Source organism: Dicentrarchus labrax, unplaced genomic scaffold, assembly GCF_905237075.1.
Source record: "Dicentrarchus labrax unplaced genomic scaffold, dlabrax2021, whole genome shotgun sequence".
Classification (NCBI taxonomy): domain Eukaryota; kingdom Metazoa; phylum Chordata; class Actinopteri; family Moronidae; genus Dicentrarchus; species Dicentrarchus labrax.
In genome coordinates this window covers 16,402,839-16,424,784 of record NW_026136719.1, presented here as the reverse complement: position 1 = coordinate 16,424,784, position 21,946 = coordinate 16,402,839, and the positions used below count along the sequence as shown (strand labels likewise).

Sequence of the window (21,946 nt, the reverse complement as noted above, 5' to 3'; positions counted from 1 at the left end):
AAATCAAGATAATAATTGACTTAATCGATCATAAAGATAGTTGCAGTTGAAGTCATTTGTTGGTAATCTGACTGAAACCAGATGAAGGATTAAAGATAATATCAGGTGAAACTTGGCAGCACTGTGAGGAATTGAGTAGAAATTTATAAATGTATGACTATGTACTTACATCCTTTTGGACATGTAATAACATGTTTACTGTAAAGTAAAGACCCCCAGTTATTAGTGTTATTCCCAACTTAAAAAGAAGAAAACAATGCGTCAGTTCATGTTCAGGGCCTTCAATGTAGAGTAAATACATGCATTATATGATTATTGTGAATGCAATAGTGGCCACAGAGGACAGTAGTCATATGTTTTAGTAGTGAGAGTGATAGTCCCATGCAGCATGGCCTGATGTAATAGGAGTGAAAGAGTAGCTCCTCCTCTTGCAACTGCCTCATGCGGAGGTGCGGGGCATAAAGAAAATCTCATCGTGGGAGCAGTCAATGAACACTCTCAGATTAATGGAAAACATGTGGTTATCTAGGTTGTATTTTACTATTAAGTTAGTCTGGTTCTCTTCATATTTCACATCCAGCACTCTACTAACACACATTTATAGAGAATGAGCACTGAAAAACTCTCACAGTAAAACTCTTTTGTCCACAAAGATAATCAACAATAGCCACAACTGTGCAGCCCTAGCACCAAACATACAGTAAAGAACATGTTTATTTAGTTGCTACATTTCGATTGTCAAGCATCATCCTCTCACATTGCAACCCTTTCAGCGACACATTATGTATTTCTCTGTAAACAGGGTCGACTCAAATGTTCTGAGCTAATGTGTGTATGAAATGCTGGACATGTTGAAGAGCCAAATTCCTTTCCACTAGCAAATGACCCCAGGCCTTCTGCCCAGTCCAATTGCCAGTTCCCCCAGTGCATACTTAACGTGGTGGAAATGTGTGTCAGTGGGAGTACGGTCTCATGATAAAGCTTGGATTTCAGATGCAGTAAAAAGTTTTCACACTCAGAAATATTTTTCATGATAAATGCTCATCGATGACCAAATAAGGGCTGGTGCAAGTATTACATTACTTTGTGGTTAGATTACTGTTCTTCTCAAATCAGTCATCAGTGTGGTGCTCAACAGCATTTTTGTTTTTGTTAAAGCCGAGGATGTGCAGTAGGAGAGTGTCAGGGCATGACTGATTTTCATGTGAATCCCAACAAAGCCCCCATTGTTCCTCCAGCACTGTGAGTGTGGAGTGTGCAGTTTGGAGACGCACTTTTGCCAATCTGTGTTTGTTCCCGACAAAGAGCTCCAGCTATTTGCATATATTTCAAACAAAGCTTTCAAACTGAATATGTGAGTGCAGTGGTTTCCACCACCACTACGCAGTGGTTTACAGGTCAGATGAGCCATTTGAGAAGCAGCCACAACTGTAAATGAGCCATGATTTGGTCCCTCTGAGCCCCTATTTTAACAAGCATTTCATACAAAGAAGTCTGCACACATTTCCTAAACTCCACAAGGAGATCTTGGCTTCCTTAGCTGTCTTAGTTGGAAATTCACCCACGCCATTTGGGTTTTTGTTACCTGTGCATGATGTCAGATGTTTACTCTCCGAGTGCAAGTCATTTGCAACCTATTCTACGGTGTTACTACAATTGCATGATAGATTGTGTTATAAGGGGACTGTTTTAAGGGCTTTTGACTAGTGTAGTTGATAAATGGAGTGCTAATGAGTGATCTGTTTACGTGTAGCTGAATCACACCTTGTGATCCAGTGACACTATGATTCAGCTGTCTGTATCATAGATTCCTGGTCTTGTGGTCACTCCCAGCTTTGTGTTACCTTCACTGACGTAAGTGTTGTCTGCTCTTACTCCCGTGAATAATCCGGAAGACTGTGATTTTGGTATTTTGTGGTGCAAAACATGCCAAAAATACTCCTACATGTGGTCACAAGCAGACTATCTGTATGGTTTGTGGTGCTTTCCAAATGTTTTTACTAAACTGTAACCTACTTTTTTATCCCATGCACATTTCTGTTTATGACTGTATGGGTGAGTGGTGCCACTATACAGTAGCTCATCCACTTTTATACGGTAAGCAGATACTGACATTGTTGGTATAGTTTGTTCTGTGCCTCTCCCTGCCCAGAGAGTCCATTGTGTACACAGAAATGTACAATCACAGTGTGCAGCCGAGGTGTGTCCACTCCCTGCATAATACTGTGTGTCTGGGGGTGTGTTAGAGACAGATCTGGATGTTTGTAATCAGAGGAGTAGATTAGTACCCTCTAGTACATAAGCAGCTATACAGACCTATCATTTTCCCAGCAGGCTCTCATTACAGTGTTGCTTCAGTTTAATGGAGTTTCAGCACAACGTGGGGTCAGACTAAGCCCTCTTATTCTGCTCCTGCGCTTTAATGATGCACAGAAAATCACTCCAGTAGCCTAATTTATTGTGTGACACAACATAACACTCTAAAGATCCCAGGCAGTGTACATTGTCTGTGTATGTATGCATGGGTGTGCGTATTTACCTCACACAGGTTCAATATTTAACCTAAAAATAGATCACCGAACAAAGCTCTGCCTGTAGGTTAATCTTTGGTGTTTTTAAAACACACACTCATTGTTTGACATGCTAAGTTCATCGGGTTTTCCACGAATATACTCGGGAAGAAGGAACATGGCTACTAAGTAAATTTTTGCGCTTACCCTTTCTACTGACAGATAACACTGCTTTTCTTTCTTTAAAAAGTTCCCCTCATGCATTTCGACGCCATCTGGCTCTGTTTTTATTCTTCACTGTGGTTTCTTCACTTTCTCACAACCTTTTTCAGACCCTGCCAGAAAGCTATTCTCAGAGAGCATGTCTGAATAGACATGGACTGTGGTGTTACACAAGTTTTCTCTTTATTTAAGTTGGTCCTCTGCCAGGTGACATCAGTGAGAGCTGTGCAGTGCTCTGTAATGTTCTTTTTCTTTCCTTTTCCGATATAATTTATTGACTAAAGTACAGCTATAGATTAGTAGCAAAGCCTATGCTTATTGTAACTTCTGGAGGTTTAAGTCCTTAAACTCAACTAACAATTGAGACTCCAGTATGTGTGGCAATGGTTATTATAATTAAATATTTGTACATTAAGATATAACTCTTCACATTAGTTGAACAATTTTATTGCCAGAGAACATAACTCCTCTGCTCATCTCTCACAGCAGACAGTTAACATGCCTGGACAGTGACTCACCAGCGGTGTCGTGTCCAGAAGTTTCACTGGGGCCTGTGGGGCCCAGTGCCAACAGTAACTGTTTTGAAAAAAGGGAGTTCACTTGAGCTGGCTGGGAGTGACCTTTGACTTACCTTTCAGGACTCTCTTTTCAGCCTAACCATAGGGAGGCCCTCTTCTGCCACTGACACCCTTTACTGCCCCTTGTTTACCCTTTTTGACCCTCCAGCATCATCTGCCCCCTGTTGAAACCATCCTTTGTCTGTTAACTGTCTCTAGCTTTACTGCTGACATTGTATTTGAACTACTTTGAATCCTTACTTCATCTTCACAGAAAAGGAGAACCCATATGAGGATGTTGACTTGAAGCGGAAGAGTTTGGGTCGGAAATCTTGTCTGGTGGCGGAGAGCAGCCGATCCTGGACCACCATGGACAGGAAGAGGAACTCTCCACCTCAGGTAAGTCATAAGCCTGTTGGGATCAACAGCACCGATTTGTTTTCCTGTAGTAAAAATAACCCATATATTTTCCTTTAACGTGAATCCCCTCGCTAGTTGTTGGTGCTGAATTCTGGACAAGATCATTTAAAGAATGTCACACCTCATTTGTGGCACTACAGGAAGCAGTTTGATATGTTTAGACCTTGAGATTCCACACTGAAAGGTCCATCTGCAGATTTGGCTTCCTCACTTCAAAACTTACATGGTTACTCAGCAAGTGTGGTTTAATACTCCAGCAAATACTCGTTGAGCAGCTACTTTGTCGGGAATGTACTGTATTTTTGAGTGTAGTCAAACAAACTCATGTTGTTTTAATAAAGAAGTTGATAATTGGCCTTTTTCCACCAGGCCACGAGCAACTGCAATCTTTCATGCTGCATTTCATGGGAATAGTCCAGACAACAGCAGGGCACAGTAAAATGTGTTACCTTGCTGAGAAGTTGTAGGTGTTCAACAGCTCACAGGGTCTTCCCCTCTTTGTTCCATTACTCCTTACACAATTTAAAACGTATCCAGAGAATTTCCATGTCATGATTTGTAGATGCATTTGTAATAATACATTGTGATTCCTGTGACTTCTTCCTGTGTTCCCCTTTTTGAATGCTTTTAATGCTCTCAATGTTGGATTTGCATTAGCAGTAACTTAATACACCTCTGATACAATGTAAAGAGTGAACCGTAAACAGTGAGGCTGATATCAGTAAGATAAAATAACTTTGGATTACATGCATGCATCATTTCCTGTATATCCCTCATGCTTAGGTAGGAAATTTGAATCGGCAATCTGAAGCGTGCAAATTGCGGACACAAACACTGAAAACTACTATATATAAAAAGGTAATAACCTCAAAGATGGGGTTTGATTGCATGAAAATCTTAAGGCTTATAACTTAAAGGAAAATATCTTGAATTACTGGAATGCATTGGGATAAATAGTTGTTGAAATGTACCAAACCATCCATACTCTTTTCTCTCTGACCAGTTGCCTTCCAAACCCAGTAGCCAGTCCCTTCGCCTCCCTGGGCCGAGTGACAGGAAAAGCCATCGGCTATCACAGTTGTCAAAACGCTACAGCCACGATGAAATGCTGCTTCTCCCTCAGCTGGGTTTATCGCCTTCACCTTGTGGCCTGCTGGATGATAACCTCTGCAGTACCAGTGATACCCTGGCCTCACACAGGCACTGTAGGATCCCCAAGGTACACACTACTGGATCCTACACAAACACCTACACTAAGTCCTTGCAGAGCTCCGACTCTGATCTCTTTCCTTTCCTGCTTCACAGACCAGCTCAGATTTCTGTAGGGACCGAGTCAGAGTCAGACCAGCTCGGGATCATTAGTAATTCCTCAATTTGGAAAAGATGTTTTTCAAACACACTGCCTCCATGCACTCAATTACTGCTTTTGTTTCAGCTCTACTCTTGTGGTACCTTTTCTCAAGAACTCGCCATGACGTTGTTTTTCAGTTCTATTACCCTTAAAGTACAGCAGAGTATTACTTTTGGCCAGGTGCAACCCCCCTCTTCTATACTTAGGATCAAAAGAAACTAAACCTCAGATTCCCCAACAGAGAATTCCCTTTTTCTCTGTTTACAGCTGGTCCAGAGGATCAACTCCATTTACTGCACTAAACGTGGGAAGAAGAGGTTGAAGAAGCTGACCATGTCCAATGTTGAGACTGCATCTCTGAGAGGTAAGGGCTCTCTTTATTCCCTTCATCCACTGGCCAGATAAGCGAGTAAATATTTGTGTCTCAGCCACCCACATTGAGTTCTTGCTGTGTCCCTCTCATGACATAAACACATGTTTGTGAAATTGCCCTCTGACCCGTGACAAAACCTTCTTGTCTGTCTCATATCTGCCTCAGATGACAACAGTGAGAGTGAGAGCGACTCTGACGACAGGTTCAAAGGTGAGCGACCACAGCGTACAGTTGCAAGGGTTAGGTGCTTCACTGCTGTCCTATGGCTGTTTTTCCTGGTGCTTGTGCAACAGCTTCCAAGTTTTGTATTTAACAAATAACCCAGCGTGAGACAGACCACAGAACTGCCATATGCACGGATTATCAGTAGACCATACAACATTTATCACATATTTAGATTCAATGGCAGAGATGAATACTAATGAGATTTAGAGATGTTTTCTCTCTGTTTTTCAGTACTGCCAGTAAAAGTGAATCACACCATTTAACAATAACATTTAATATCCTGACTGGCTGAAGGTTAATACCCACAGAGCCTTATATTTACACACTGAGCTGCAAAGTGTGAACTCTCTTCAGACAGTGAATTGTGTATTAATGTTCGCCTCCCTCCTCAGCTCACACCCAGAGGTTGTTGAAACTGCAGTCCATCCTTCGACGGGCCCCCAGCTACCGCACACTGGAGCTGCAGCTCATTGAGTGGCAGGAGAGAGAACTCTTTGAGTATTTTGTGGTTGTTTCTCTAAAAAAGAAACCCAGCAAGAACTCCTACTCCCCAGAGGTCACCTACCAGTTCCCCAAGGTAAAAAGCAAGTCATAACTAAATCCACTCTTTGAAATGCATTTAAGGACCTCACCAATTGTTTTAGCTCAGGAATTAGAAATCACAAATACTACATTGATACGCCACTTCTGCTGATTTACAAGGGCTCAGAGCTGCATTATTATCATTACTGAATGCTGTAGACAGCAGGTACTGAATTTAAAAGCACTCCCTGTTGCATGTTAGTGTGTTTAGGCGACTGCAGAAGGTGGAAAAAACACATTTATCACTCAGTCAGTTTAAAAATCGATGGCATGTTCTGGGAAAAGGTCAGACCTAATTTCAGATAGATTAGATTTAAATTAAATAGTTAAATGAAAAAATATATATAAATAATTAGATAAATGTAATAAAAATAAAAATGATGATGATGGGATAGTTCAAGAAATAAGCGTATACATGTTGATAACAGAAGAGCTTATACACCACATCTAATGAATAAATCAACAGCACAGGCAGCAGCATTGAAAACTGTCTTGACACAGTTAATAACAGTTCATATCGGACAACTGGAGATGATGATGGAGACGAACTGTTGATTTTCAGTTTTCACAAGCAAATGTAATCCAGTTAAGTCATATTTAGACGGTCTAAAAGATGTAACAGTTAATGCCACGGATAAAGCTTGGCAGGTGTCATCTAGAAATAACGTGTTGGAACAACGGTTGATTATGTACTGTACGGTTTTCAGAGTTTTCCCACTGTGAGCTCTTAGTCATGTATTACTACAGATGATTATGCTGAAAATGAGCAGGATGATGTATCATTACAGACAGTGACCCGTGCCCATTTTTGAATGTTTGAACTGAAATGAAACTCTATATTTCTGTGAGCCTTTCACACTTGATTATGCAGGTTGTTGACAATTTAAAGCTGTACAGGAGTCCTGGGAGTCTGTTTATAGTTAAACATAACCCAGGATCCATTTCTGTGGCAGGGAAGTGTTTTTAGTTATTCAAAGATATATTTTAAAGTTATTTAAGATCTGGTTCAGCAGCAGTGTCCCTTGGGAGAAGTACATCTCTGCCTGCCAGGGGAAACACTCAATCTGTTATGGAGTTAATGAGGCCGGAGGGGAGGGGGGGGGGCAAAGGTTTAACCTTGTATAGGAGAAATGTTAGTCTGGTCATTTATTGGTCATGCTGACACCCGCGGGGATCTTACAAAAGGAGGACACAGTTATCTGCATTAAAATGAGCTGACTGAAACTCCTCTCCTCTCCTCTCACAGCTAGAGAGGCCCACCAAGCAGATGAGGGAGGCCGAACAGAGACTCAAAGCCATTCCTCAGTTCTGTTTCCCAGATGCAAAAGACTGGAGTCCTGTGTCTGAGTACACCAGGTATGGCTGATAATCTTCCTAATTCAGTGTCACATTTTCACATATTATTAACTGTTGTATTAAATAGGTACTCCAGTATAGCTGGTAGGCTTGTGACAGGCTGATTAAAAAGAAGAGTAGTCAAAATCAAAGCCAAGATATCTTGACTTTAAGCCCCTAGAGTGGGTCAAAAAAAATCCTGGATTTATCCAACACTAAAGCTTTATTAAACCCTCCTTGCCCGGTTAAACACCCTCTTCCATTCTGTGGCACAGGCTTTCTGTGAAAAAAGTCTCAAGACGTAATCAAGATAACCCCGATGACATCATTAATATCATTTTCTCAGACTCCGCAGAGGATATTATTCAACTGTCTTGACAGGCTGAGTAGTACTTCTTGTGATGAGTAAATCCACCGTCATGAGTTCCCCTGTTGTTACTGCTAAAACTTGCAGCATCAACTGTTGCTAAATGTGTGAATCAACACTAAGAGGGAATGTAGTTTTATTACAATGAATAACAGGAATACCGACTGTCCACACAGCATATTTTTAAACTATGTTACCAATGATTTTTATGGTGTTGATGCTTATCAACACTGCTGTGTACTACAACTGCTACACAAACATCTGAATGTAAAACTGGACCAGACCCGACACAAAGGCGCCCTGCAGTCCTGACTCTGTGCTCTGTGTATTTAATTTTTATATGCATATGTATGTACAGATTGTTTACATGCGTGTGTGTCTTTGTGTTGATTCTCATGTGCATGCATTTGTGTTACAGTGAGACTTTCTCCTTCATGTTGACTGGAGAGGACGGCAGCAGGAGGTTTGGGTACTGCAGACGCCTGCTGGTAAGCCACTGTTCAACCCCTCATCCTCTGGTCCCTGTTCACACCCTGCTGAGCCCTGTTTGTTGTGACAGATATGTGAACATGTGATATGGTTTTCCTCTGGGACCCATTGATGTATTGCATGACCGTCCACTGTGGCAGCAGGAAAGAGAGCCTGTAAAGCAAAAAAACAAAAATAAAACTGTGCCCATTGCCCAAAAAAGGCAGACAAAAAAGATTCACCCACTCATTATTATAGCTGCTGATCAGCATGAGGGTAATTTATGGGGACTTCTTAGCCTTTGTCCAGGAAATACCTATGGCAAACAGCAGAAACAGAAACATCTGGAATAACAAACATTCAAACCACACAGCGATCTTTGAACGGAGATTTCAGTTGCTACAAAAATGCTTTAAAGTGGTTTAATATTAAATATTTAAATCTGTCATTATAAACAGATTTTGAATTTGATACAGTATAAATAGTATATAGTCACATACTGCATGTATCTTATAAAATGAACAGACAGAAATATAGTTGCTGCATAATATTTAAACTAGTGTTAATACTGCAAACATTCAGTCGTGCATAGAAATATAATATTGTATGTATGATAAAAACCCAGTTAGGATTGACTCATTCAATTTAACAAGAGTTTCTCAGGGAAGGAAAGACAGAGAAACCATGAAAAATCCTAACTTTGTCATTGTGGAGTATTTCCTCTTCATAATGAGTCTGGAGAGCGCTTTGAAGTTTTCTGTTGAGCTTCCCATTTAGCTTGCGGGTAGAGAGCATGACTGTGTGGGATGCAGTGAATGTGGTGGTGATTTTGTTTGCCGTTTGGTATTTCTGAGTATGTTTACAGTACTACAGTGTGTATACTCTCAGAGGTTTATTGACAGTGTCTTTACCACTGCGTATGCATATGTGCTGGAACTCTCTGATCAGACAAAAACATGTTTTTAAAAACTTGATCTGCACGGTTGATCTGAGATTCATCTTGATAGAAGCAGATTTTAATGAAGGTAGAGGAAGAGGTGAGCTGCTCTCCTCCAGTAACTTTGTTTCCTCCCTGCTGTCTGACCAGCCGTTGGCAGTAACCGAGCATTCCTGAGGACTTGAATCAAGCTCCACATAGTTGATTTAATCATCCATTTGGAAAAGCGGAGGAGAAACAAGAGGAGAAAATTGTATACCTAATATGGACAAGTGGATTGGCGTTTCTTGAGTGCTTGGGTTCATTTGTATCTGTGTGTTTGAGTGCCTGTGTCTCGAAGCACATAATGGTCTATAAGTGTACAGAGGAAGGTAGATACCATCAGCACAAGCAGATAAACCACCTGTGTTTAGGAAGTTGGTATCCACATAAAAGACTTTCACCTCAGATTACAGCCTAGATTTAAACAGTGTTTACACAGCTTATCTACATATTGTATTATCATGGTCTGACCCTAAATTAACGGGGTTAAAGGGTTACCGATCTACAGATTTAACACATCAAGTCCAGTCAGCACTGGGGGTTTTTTCAGGGCGTGAAAAGTGATGTATTATGTCTTCAGTGGCTGTGGAGGAACTTTCAAAAGCCTGAAAAGTAAACTTAATTAAGTCATCAAGGTCGTCTCGGCTTGGGCTTGGAGACATCACATTTTTGTGTTTCAAACTTGGATTATGCTCTAACAAAAGCTGCATTATGGGAAATGCCTCTGGTGCTTCGATTTTCTTTTTAAATAAAATCTGTTTCCTGCAAGTTCATGGAATGTTATGCTATACTGCTGAACTCTTCCTTTAAATGTGCTTGCAGTGCACGTCTGTGAATGTGTCATCTCGTTAACATCAGTGTCCAATGAGTCTCTGTATGCTTTCTCTTGCAGCCGACTGGGAAAGGGCCGCGCCTTCCAGAGGTGTACTGTGTCATCAGCAGACTGGGCTGTTTTGACTTGTTCTCCACGGTGAGTTCAGCCTTGCCCAAGCATATGCACTCTCACACACAAACACATGTACTGGAGACAGGCAGCTACAGTAAGCAAGCTGTGTGTGGTGTTGTAGCTGTGGTTAACCGGTTTCACAGCTGAAGTAAATGACTTTCAGCAGACCTTCTGCTGAATGCCGGTTTATTGGTAAACCTTATTTCAGCCTTTTGTTGTTAACTTTCTGATTTCCCAGAGTAACTGTTTCCTTCACTTTTGTCTTAGTGGTATGAACACAGAGCAGAGCAGACACTCTGTTTGACTAATTCAGCCTTATCTGATTACTTATTAATTCAACTCTTGGAACAAAGTGTCTGCTATATGGTGTGAAAATAAAACACCATGGTATATTTCTAAGACAGAATGCTAATATGCGCTGTATATTTATTTAACAATTGAGATTGACAACAACCTGTGATTAAAGGTCCAAACATGTAAGAGGATCTATTGTCAGAAATGGAGTATATTATCCATATGTATGTTTTCATGAGTGTATAATGAAAACCTGAAAGTAAGAATTGTTGTGTTGCCTTAGAATTAGCCTTTTTTTATCTACAGAGGGAGCGGGTCCTCTACCATCATGTTGAACCGCCATGTTTCTATAGTAGCAGAGAACGGGCAAACCAAACCCTGGCTCTAGGTTGAGCCTTTCACATTTCTCACAGGTTTCTCCTACACACTTCAAAGGCGGGGCTGTATTCAGATGGTTGGAATCTGCAACCTCACTGCTAGATGCCACTAGATCCTACACACTGGTCCTATAAAGGCAACGCCACAGTTTGGGAAAACATTTTTAAAAAACTAATCCTGAAATGAAAAATCTGAAATCTGTATTGGTAGTTGAGTTAAAGCAGAATAGCTGTGCTATATAGATGAAGTTTAGCATTTAATATGAGAACAAAGTGTTTACTAGCACCAGAGTTTGTTTAGTTTTGCATTATGTGATATTTGAGGCTGTTCACCAGATAAAAGATTAATGTCTTAAATGCCTCAATTTTGTGAACAGTACAGCAACAAACCTGAGACTAAAGCAAAGGGGATCTATTTTACAAGTGCTTTTCATGATAAATGTGAAAAGAAGGTGGTGTTTGATTTCAGAGGGAGTTGTGTGTGTGCGAGAGACAGACAGACAAACAGAGAGATGGAGAGGACGAGAGAGGTAATATCATATGACCTTGAAAACAGGCGATTCTACAATCAACTTTCCAGACAGGAGGCAGCTTGGACCAAAACAGACAGACAGATACACTGGGTGGAATTTTCCAATCACACAGGCATGGAAAGAAACTCAATTGCTATTTTTCAAAACAGAAAATGAATACTGAGTTCCAGACAATTGCTAGTAGTCAAACACATATGTTTCCATTAATTGTCGCCATCGAGACCTTGATGACTGTGCACTTTTTTGTCTTGGTGGGATATTCATTCGACATGGATAAAACCTGAGGCTCCTTTCATATTAACAAGATTTCCAGAGACTTGTGCGTTGTTGATGTTAAAACTGTTGCTTTATGAAGTATGTTAATGAAACTGTGCTTCTGTCCTACCATGTTCAGATCTTGGATGAGGTGGAGCGGCGGCGAGGTGTCTCGGCAGCCCTGGTCTACCCCTTCATGAGAAGTCTGATGGAGTCGCCCTTCCCTGCACCAGGGAAGATTATCAAAGTGAAGACCTTTCTGCCCGGTGCAGGAAATGAGGTCAGAGCTGCTGACAAAACAGAAACCATTTGCTTTCTCTTTCACTACTTTACGCCCATTAGCCCAAATCATTTTCAGATACAGTTGAAAGAAGATCTTCTTAGTTATTTTTTTGTGGTCATTCAGGTCATTGAGCTGAGGCGGCCCACTGACTCCAGACTGGAGCACGTGGACTTTGACAGTCTGTTCAGTTGCCTCGGTGTACGGCAGGTGATTCGAGTCTTTGCCTCGCTGCTGCTGGAGCGGAGAGTCATCTTTGTGGCCGATAAACTCAGGTGAGGCTCCACGATTAGTCTTAGTCCTGTGCAGTGAGGGTGGGTTACTTTTTTCCTCTTGTAGTGTAATTAGCTTTTTCTTTGTTTGAGCTTTTGTACATATTTTATATTTCAAGGAAAAAACAAATATTGCGTTTTGTCAACAGATGATAATGAAATGGAATAGAACCTTTCCTACATTTTTGTTGTAATGTAAGATTGCCCGGGATAATGTAATCTCTGGGAGCCCCAGGCACTGAAAGTACATTTAAATTAATTGACATCACTCATGGAGCCCTCTAATAGCCCTGAACAGAGTATACACCACTTCCCATTCATAGTGAGCTGAAATAGGCATCAGCCCCCTGTGACCCTCAGCAGAATTAAGGGGGTTAAAAAATGGATGGATAGCTATTATGGATGGAATGACTGGTATTTAAACGTTATCAGATTTCTTCCAAAAACTTTTCACAGACTGCCTGCTTGACCGTCACCTTGTGTCCCTCAGCCTGCCCATTTAGACTTAACCTCGCTGATGCTGCCAGAATTAGCAATAACCTTTCTACACACCGACACACACATAATAGCAGCATTATGTTGTGGTTTTGTCAGCTGGGGCTGACAGGTCAATCAGCCCGCCAGTCAGTCAGTCAGCTGCCAGTTCTGATACCCAAAGTAAACTGGGTCACACCAGTGAGAGTCTGCCAGGGGAGAATGATAGGATAATAAGGATGCGAAAAGTCTCCAAGGACTCAATGTCCCAGTCTGTCCTCTTGTTACAGAAAAGAGAGGGGTACTTTTGGAGCATTGGAGGCGAGGGTGGAGTGGGAGGAGATTTGAGTCGAGAAGTAATCTCTCCATGTATCAAAGCCCAGTTTAAACAAACATCAGTGGGGGCAGTGACTGTGAGGAAAAGGAATGTACTTCCTGTGTGCGCGACTCTGCCCTCTGTGATCTGCGGCTCAACTGTCACCATTTGACTTATGATGCCACGTTCACTCCCTACGTATGAGCTACGGCACTCTCTGCGTCCCCAGAGAATATTGGTCTAAGCTGCTGATTACCAGAGGTGATAACATCAAGGAGTCACTGGGTGGGAATCGTAACTCATGATACAGTATTATCACGATATGTTGTCCAAGACAGTGATGATATAACTATACAGAAAACTGATTAAATAATTATTAAAAGTCATACAGTACAGTACCCCCAAATTCTGGGGGTGTCTGGGGGTGTTTGTGTAACAAAGTGCATTCATTCATGGGTCCCAGAGCGCTGCCATGAGGTTCACCTTTGTGGTTATGGGTGAAATGCCTCAACAAATATTGGACGGACTGTAATGAAATGTGGTACATTCATATTCCTCAGAGTGAATTGTTGTAACTTTGTTGGTTTCTTAACTTTCTCTAGAACCATCATCAGGTCAATATTTCAATGTATGACCAAATACATGCAAAACTACATGCAAACAACAGAAATGACATTCCCATCAGCTGTAATTTGTGTTCAGTGCTAATTAGCAAATATTAGCATGCTAACACGCTAAACTGAGATGGTGAACATGGTAAACATTAGCATTATTGAGAGCCACCATTCAAATTCAAATTGGCCAAAGGTTAAATTACTGTGAAGCAGAACAACAGTTAAAATGTCTGCAGTAAAGAAAGGACACATAAAGTACAATTTCAGACTACAAATTATGTACAGAAAACAGAAATAACTACAAAAAAGAAACTTACAAATGTGAGTTGTATAAGTTTGTGTCATAAATATAAAGTCATGCTTACAATATGATCTGCTCAAACCCTGTGTGTGTGTGTGTGTGTGTGTGTGTGTGTGTGTGTGTGTGTGGATTTAAATGTGAAAGCTCCTGTATTTTGGTTTCTTTTAAAAACAGTGACAGGGCCTCACTGCGACATTAATGACTTATGTGATAAAAAGGGCTGCTCCCTCGGGGGCTCTGGTACATAATCCATTCCCAAAATACCTCACCAGCACAACATGATGTATGTTTCTTTCCCTTGAAATGTATATCCAATGCAAGCAGGAAGCAAGGGAAAAGCCATGTTAGGCAATAGTTTTCTGTCGCTCGTTACGTTCACTTAACTCGTGTAATATTATAATGCAATCTTTGTTATTTTTTCCAGAGAAGTTGTTGCCTCTGCAGAAAAGTCTGCAGTTTCTTTTAAAGAGATCATTCACCTTATGGTGCCTGTAATAACAAGTTGGATGCCTAATCAGATAAATTCATCATCAACTGTGTCACAGTGTAATTGCTTAACTCAATTGACCTGCAGATGCTCAATGAGTTTTGTCAGTGCTGCAGACTTATGTAAACAGGCTCTGCCAGTCCTCAGGCTAGAGTTGAGGACGGTTACCACATTGCATGTGCATGTCTGGATTTATCTCTTGGCATGGCAGTGAAATACTCCTACAGTGGAAGTGTTACTGCATATTGGATCTAAATGACTTTCCCTGATATAGCTCCATTGTAAAATGATTGAATTCCACCATCCTCTCTGCATTATTCAGACTAGCTGCACTCAAAATTCAAGTATGAAATGACATTTGATTGCAGAGATGTGTTGTTAAAGGAGGCGGGTGTCTCACATGTCGATTGAGGTAGTAAAGAATAAGAACAAGAAATAGAATGATAGATTAAAGAGTAAAAAGGGAGGAGACTGTAGAGGGAAACAGAACAACAGTTTCTTAAAGCTTTTCTCATGGCCATGGTGAATTAATCAAGCACACTTTTTGCAGTGCAGGAAGCTGCTTTGGTTTATGCACAGACCCTCCTAATGCTGTCAATTCTGGTCCGCATCTGTGCCAATAGCAACCTCAAAACGGGTATTTAATCTGCATGATTTTACTTTTGGAATGATCCAGCAGTCTGAAAGTGAGTTGGAGGTACCAACATGTTTTGCAGCTGCAGTGTTATGATGTATGGTGTCTGTAATCATCAGACAGGTAGAATTATTGCCACTGCTGCTGGCATTTTTCTAATCAACTAGTGTGAGCATACTTAATTTAGTCTTCTGTAATTCACTCTGCAGAACTGGCGCAAAGCCAAAACTGCTTTTAACAACTTAACCAGTTTCCCATGTGGTATTTAACTCAGAGGTAGAGTGAAATCCACACACTGTAAACATGTGAAATGTTTCTGTTTTTCAAAGAGTCGTGAAAGACTTGGCCATTACCAGAGTCTGACCAGCTGATTTTTACATCAGTGTCTTTTCCCGTGAATGTTTACACCCACATGTAGACGCTCACATACACATGTAGAGACTAATATACACAAACACCTGCACACATTCATCTGCTCTCTAGACAGCACTGATCAAACTCAGACACTATTGGGGTTTTAATAAGAACATGTATAGGGTTTCCCATCGGGAAGCCATTTCTCATAGTAAAATGGCTTCTGCTGTTGCCTTCTGTGGAGCCAGGGAGCCGAGACCAAGAGCCGGTGGCTGGAGATCCTTAAAGACAGGAAGTGAGGGAAAAACCATTTGGGGACTAAGGGAGCAGAAAACATTCTGCTAGAGGATAAAAATACACCATGTGCAGCTTGTCATAGGAATCATATAGGTCTATGTGTACTCTGCTGCACCTTTATCTGATTTCTAGGTGTTATTTTGAGTTTGGGATGTGCTTTAACATTGAAGAATTGCTTTGCAGAGTTTTGCAGCACAGCTGGTGTCTGACAGCTGCGGTTCGGTTCGCTCTCGGTCTAGTCCTCTTTGTCCTCTGTCTATGGAATCAGTCTTAGCCATGCCAGGGCTCGTAGACACAGTGCAGTGCTTTAGTAGAGCTGTGAAGCATGTGGTGGTTCAGGCTCTTGTCTCCCTCCCTCTCTCTGTCTCGGACACTGAAATTTTCCCTCCTCCTCTGGGCTTCACAGACTAAGCCTTTCGATCCCATGTTTCCTGGAGTATCTGCCAGTTCAGCCTCAAACACACTAAACCAGGCCTGGCAGAACTACGAGAGCTAATATGTCAGGATTAGCTCCCAAACCTCAACACATAACAGCTCTGCACAGACCTCACCTCTGCAGAACTGGTTCTTCTCTCTTTTCCTGAGAGGGAAATCATAAATCTATATGACTTCTAAGTGTGTAATCATATTGAAATGAATCAAATTAATATTTGAATCCGACTTCATGCTCACAAGTTGTCGTTTCGGTGTGAAATCTTGGGGTTAAACATTTAAAAGACAGGAGGTTCTGTCTCACAAACTTTCTATCAACTTGGTAAACCCTTATTTTACTTGGGCAGTGCTTTGAGAGACATGCTCACAGTGATGATACTTGCTAATGTTTATCATGTTTGCCATCTTAGTTCAAGATGTTAGCAGTAAACACAAGTACAGCTGAGGCTGATGGGATTGTTGTTCGTTGTGCAGTGATTTGGTCATTAAGTACTGAATCAAACTTCATGGCAATTCGTCCAATAGTTGCGAAGATATTTCAGTCTGGTCCAAAGTGTTGGGCAAACTGACCTTCTGACAGACCGACATTTCCATCCCTAGAGCCATTCCTCCATACAACATAATCCAATCAGATACAACCACAATGCAACCTCAATTCTTATCTACATATACAAACTCAAAACAAACAATTCCCCCCCCCCACTGATTCTGTCTAATTAAAATCTTTCATGTAGGATGTTACATTTTCTTGTTGCTAATTTATTATTCTCACCTCTTAGTCAACAGGCCACAAAGTATTTTGACCCATGTGTGGTCTGAGGGCCTGAAGTTTTTGGTCTGAATCTTAACGGGAATGTCCCTTTTTCTTTCCAGAGTTGAGTGGCAACCTCTGGTAGTGCAGAGTGTTTTCATTGCAAGTTCATCCTCTCCCAAGAGTGTGTGGTTGGGGAATGAGTGTAATTGATCCTTTTGGTATCAGTGGTGTGTAGGGCCGCATGTAGCCTGTGGCGAAGGTTTTTCTGAGATCTGTGCCCCATCACTCCCTGTTGGAACTCGTCAAACCCAGGAGACGGGTCTGTTAGGAATTATCAAGCCCTCCTCAGGCAAATGGAAATCAGACCGGCCAAAGCAAAGCTGCAAGTGCTTCATGTTATGAGTGAACTGGAAAGGGCCTAAAAAGACTGAATGCTGTGGTTATTGTAGCCTTTGGGTTTTTACTGGTGTAATTCTATTTTACCCTGTCAAGAAAACACATTTTAATCTTGGCAATTTGACTCATGGGAAGTTAAGATGAAAAGGTCTGTGGCAAACGCGTAGAGCCTGAATGAACGGAGTGGAAAAGTTTGTGGGAGTTTGTCGTTTATCTCACATTGATGATATTGGTACTGCTCTCTGTTCTCTGTATGTTGCTCCAAAATGCAGTTAGAACCTCTTCGGGCTGGAGCTGAAACTCAGTGTGAATGAGGTCACATAAAAGGGAGTAACTTCTGTTTACTTGGATGTTCTGTCTGCTGTTGATGACAGCGACCATGGAAAACATTCCTCATTAAAAGTGTATATATCTCAAGTGGGGTGCGTTTGCATACCATGTTTGATCCCTGGGCTTGTTCTTGATCCATACTGATTTAGTGCTCCACTGTGTGTGTGTATGATTGGACCCACAGTTTATTTTCACTCTCTTTGTGTACATGGATTGGACAGTATGTAGAGGACAGAGGGGAGGAGGGTCAGCCACTGTCAACAAGCGACGGATCGTGAGAAAGACGGACTGCTATTTGTAATCTCGATTTTATACCACAGCTGTCGGAGTTAAACCGAATTGGTGCTCTTTTGGTATTGCGTCAACAAACCTCCAGCTTAACCATAGCAACATGTCAGAGTCACGCCACCCTTGCAGACAGTGTCACAATAATGCATTTTATTGGTACATAGCTGTGCTGTTATGCCTCATGTGAAACAACTGTTACGAGGGAAAGAAGATCAAGTAGTCAATTAACTTGGGAAGATAGCTTAGCGATGGAAATGTACTATTTGTGCTCATAAAGTTCAGTTTGTACCTCAGGTAATGATTTAATCTAATGGTTTAAACATTTTGAAGAAGCGGTTTTATGTTTTTTTTTACTTCAGTAGTCAGTATTGTTAGGAACATTTACCATATAAACCACCACTCCCCCTTCAGTCTGGAAAACCCATCTGTGCTGTTGTTTTTACTGTTTTGAGTTTAATCTGGTGTGGCCTCTGCAGGGTGTTATGTGAGTGTGAAGGTGATTGATGGTGGTGTCTTTTTCTTTTTTCTTTTTTTTTTGACATTAGTACCCTGTCCAGCTGCATGCATGCAGTGGTGGCGCTGCTCTACCCCTTCTCCTGGCAACACACCTTCATCCCTGTGCTGCCAGGGTCCATGTTGGATATTGTTTGCTGTCCCACTCCCTTCCTGGTGGGGCTCCTGTCCAGTTCTTTGCCTAAGCTTAAGGAGTTGCCTGTGGAAGAGGTGAGTACATTCTTCATCTAGATCTCCTTGATTGTTCTGTATGTGTGTCTTTGTTCTCGTCTTTCTTTAATCGAAGCATGTTTCTTGGAATAGTGGATGTTAGTGTCTTGGCTGATAAATTACAACAATACAGATTCGGAGTAATTCCATTATAAATTGGCCGAGTGTTGCCTCTACTGTTATTATATCAGGGAACCAGCCAGGTGACTTCCAACCACAGGAAATAATTCAAAACTATGGTCATATTTTTAGACTGTAGCTTTCAGAGCATAACAACTTAAAGGTGCATTCAATTTTATTTTGTTTTGTCCACTTGGCCAGTGGAACAAGTTGTAAACACATTGGCATATTATCACTTTATGGACCGCAGAGTTAGGTGATACACTTGTTCCCACTTCTCAAATGTTAATATTTTTGGCAGAAGAAGCTCAGTGAAGCAGTGTTCTTAATTAGTTATACAGTTATTGGGTTGGCACCTTGCTGATAAAATCATTAAAGTTTTGTCTGACCTCAGCATTAGCAATATCTACACATACCTCGCTGTCTGAGAGTCGTTTATGTGTCAGTCCCAGTCATTACATCACTCTTCCTGTTGCTGAAATTAGTTTTATATGTGAATTTTTTGTAGCTTCTTTGAAGGCTTTTTTAATTAGTGCTGAAGAATAAAACACTCTTCTTTTCCTTTTCTCAGGCTTTAATGGTTGATCTGGGAACTGACCGATTCATCCGACAGGTGAGTCTATGAACTTATGAAACAATGGAAAAACTGACCTGAAAGTGAGATTATGTAACTTTTGCTGAACAGTGACCACTGTTGCCACATGTGGCAAATGCAAGAGAATAACAATTTCCCTTAATTTCCCCAAATCTTCTTGAGGCTCTTTAGTAGTGTCCCCGGTTTTAACCCGGCCAGGGGTTAAAGTTTTATAACTAAAGCTAACAAACATTGTCCATCATAAGTTACTGGTCATACCAGACCAGAAGTAAGGCTCAACCAGCCAAACCTCTGAATGCATTCAGTTGCGTGAGTGTGCATTTTATTTCTTATGAACGGAACTTTTCATTTGTAAGAGGAATATTGTGTTTTGTCTTCTTTCAGAAGTTACATGGTCTCGCTTTAAACAGGGTTGTAAAACATGCGGTTCTCTGTTGTAAGTCTGAGCCCTTTGAAACTTATTCTCCAAACACGGTTGTTTATCGCTGGTGACTGCAGTGTTTTTGGTTGTTTATAGATGGACGACGAGGCCTCGCTGTTGCCGCGGAAACTTCAGGCAGCTCTTGAGCAAGCGCTGGAGCAGAGGAATGACATCATCAATCAGGACTCTGACAGCGAGTCAGACGAAGGTGAATAAGTGACAAATCATCTCTCCCTACCAAGACAGATGTTCCCCTTGTTAATTAGAGCAACAGTTTCTGTAGGACATGTTCAGTCTGTGTCTCTGTGAAACTCACTCGAGATGAAGTCCTCAGGAGACTACTCATGATAGTGAGTCACAGAGGTTCATCTTGGAGCTGAGATAATTGTGTTTCTGATGAACTCTTCATGTGCTCCACGGAGGGTTCATTAGGGTCCACAAACGGAAAGTTGTAAACAGTCAAACACACTTTGTTAAAGTTTTGAATGAGGCTGTGTTTTTAATCTGTAGTTTAATATCTATTCTCATATATGGATCTCCCATATGGTCTAGCGGTTAGGATTCCTGGTTTTCACCCAGGTGGCCCGGGTTCAACTCCCGGTATGGGAATTGCAGCTTTAGGGAAGCTCAGGGGATCAATAATGGCCTTATTTGTTACAAAGGTTGCAAAGTGTTTCACAGAACAACAAAATGAAAATAATATCGAAATTCAAAAGACAATAATGGAAAACAAATCTTTGATATTGGTTCATTAATCAGGAAGAGCTTGATGTGACATTCTTCTCCAAAACAGCTAACTTTGTGGTTGCATCACATCTGCCACTTCTCAATCAAAACTTGTTCTCACTAATGTGCAAACCGAAGCAAAATACTTCCACCACAGTCTTTTAGTTGAAATGGATGTTTAAGCTTGACTTTATATGACCCCTACTACACACAAGAATGTCCTCTTCTTGAAGTACTTTGTAATATTTATACAGTATGCCAGGCCTATGAGCCAGCGTTTACTGTACAAAACAACCAACATGAAAGGAAATTAACAAACACAAACAATAATATAAAACAGCAAGGGAATGCAGAAAATGAGCAAAAACCCCAATCATGTTCAAATTGTCCTTTAATGACTATGGGCAAGGCACCACAGTTACAGCTCTGGTTGTCTAGATCTTGAGGATTTCAGTTTCTTTGTATAATATTTACTAAATGTCTCTAAATAGGAAGATTTCTGCAGAGTTTTTTAAATCTGAATGTTCATGGTGTCTTTTCTCTTGCCTCTGTAAACTCAGATTTTCCAGTAGCTTTTGTCTAATTCTATACTTTTGACGTAACTGATAACACCAATAAAGAGGGCAACCACATTATTATTATTTCTTATTTTGTGGTTAATTAGATTCAAGCTGATTAGACAAAGCTTTATGGGACACGTCCCTGAATCTCCACACAGTTAACAATTGCTGTGGGCAGATTTGATTTCATATGTGTCCTTGTGCGTTGAGCCAAACCATGTATTTTACTTAATTCTCTGGCTGCTCAAGGATACATTAAGAACTATCTGACTATTTCTTAGAAAATGTCAACATGCCATACAGTGTGACATGTCTGTTTTATTACTTTATGATGAAAACCTAACCCCTAGTATTTCTCCTTTGTGTCCACAGAGTATAACTCCTTGAATAGCCTGGTGTCAGAGGCCTTCATCCGCTTCTTCCTGGAGACCATCGGCCATTATTCCCTGTTTATTACTCAGAATGAGCGCGGAGAGCGCGTTCTCCAAAGAGAGGCCTTCCGCAAGTCAGTGGCTTCTAAAAGCATCCGTCGTTTCCTCGGTGTCTTCATGGAGTCTCAGATGTTTGCAGGGTTCATTCAGGATCGGGAGCTGAGGAAGACCCGGGCAAAAGGTAGACTTTCCTTCCTTAAAAGTTTGTTTGAAAAGTGTGTACACTTTCCTCTATGGAGTTCCACCCCTGTACAAACTCTAATACTAACTGTGCACTGCAGTAATACTGATCTCTAGTGGCTGAAAGCTATCATCTGCATGTTTTCTCACCACCCATCACTGTGCTT

General features: G+C 41.1%; 1 protein-coding gene and 1 non-coding gene across 4 annotated transcripts in view; both read left to right on the top strand.

Annotated features, from left to right (window-relative positions):
* The window catches only part of dennd2b (DENN domain containing 2B), a 46,267-nt gene that overhangs the window by 22,569 nt on the left and 1,752 nt on the right, over positions 1–21,946 (top strand). For 2 of the 3 annotated variants that reach the window (XM_051378502.1, XM_051378501.1), the window contains exons 5-19: positions 3,564–3,688; positions 4,493–4,567; positions 4,713–4,928; positions 5,328–5,424; positions 5,599–5,643; positions 6,051–6,235; positions 7,487–7,596; positions 8,361–8,430; positions 10,282–10,359; positions 11,934–12,074; positions 12,201–12,349; positions 18,569–18,746; positions 19,438–19,479; positions 19,979–20,090; positions 21,541–21,780. In XM_051378502.1, the coding sequence (XP_051234462.1) occupies positions 3,564–3,688; positions 4,493–4,567; positions 4,713–4,928; positions 5,328–5,424; positions 5,599–5,643; positions 6,051–6,235; positions 7,487–7,596; positions 8,361–8,430; positions 10,282–10,359; positions 11,934–12,074; positions 12,201–12,349; positions 18,569–18,746; positions 19,438–19,479; positions 19,979–20,090; positions 21,541–21,780 (1,863 nt within the window). The remainder of the gene's footprint in view (positions 1–3,563; positions 3,689–4,492; positions 4,568–4,712; positions 4,929–5,327; positions 5,425–5,598; positions 5,644–6,050; positions 6,236–7,486; positions 7,597–8,360; positions 8,431–10,281; positions 10,360–11,933; positions 12,075–12,200; positions 12,350–18,568; positions 18,747–19,437; positions 19,480–19,978; positions 20,091–21,540; positions 21,781–21,946) is intronic. The other variant, XM_051378503.1, reaches the window with a different exon arrangement.
* trnae-uuc (transfer RNA glutamic acid (anticodon UUC)) lies at positions 20,420–20,491 on the top strand. The gene has a single exon. It is a non-coding gene; the product is annotated as a tRNA-Glu (tRNA).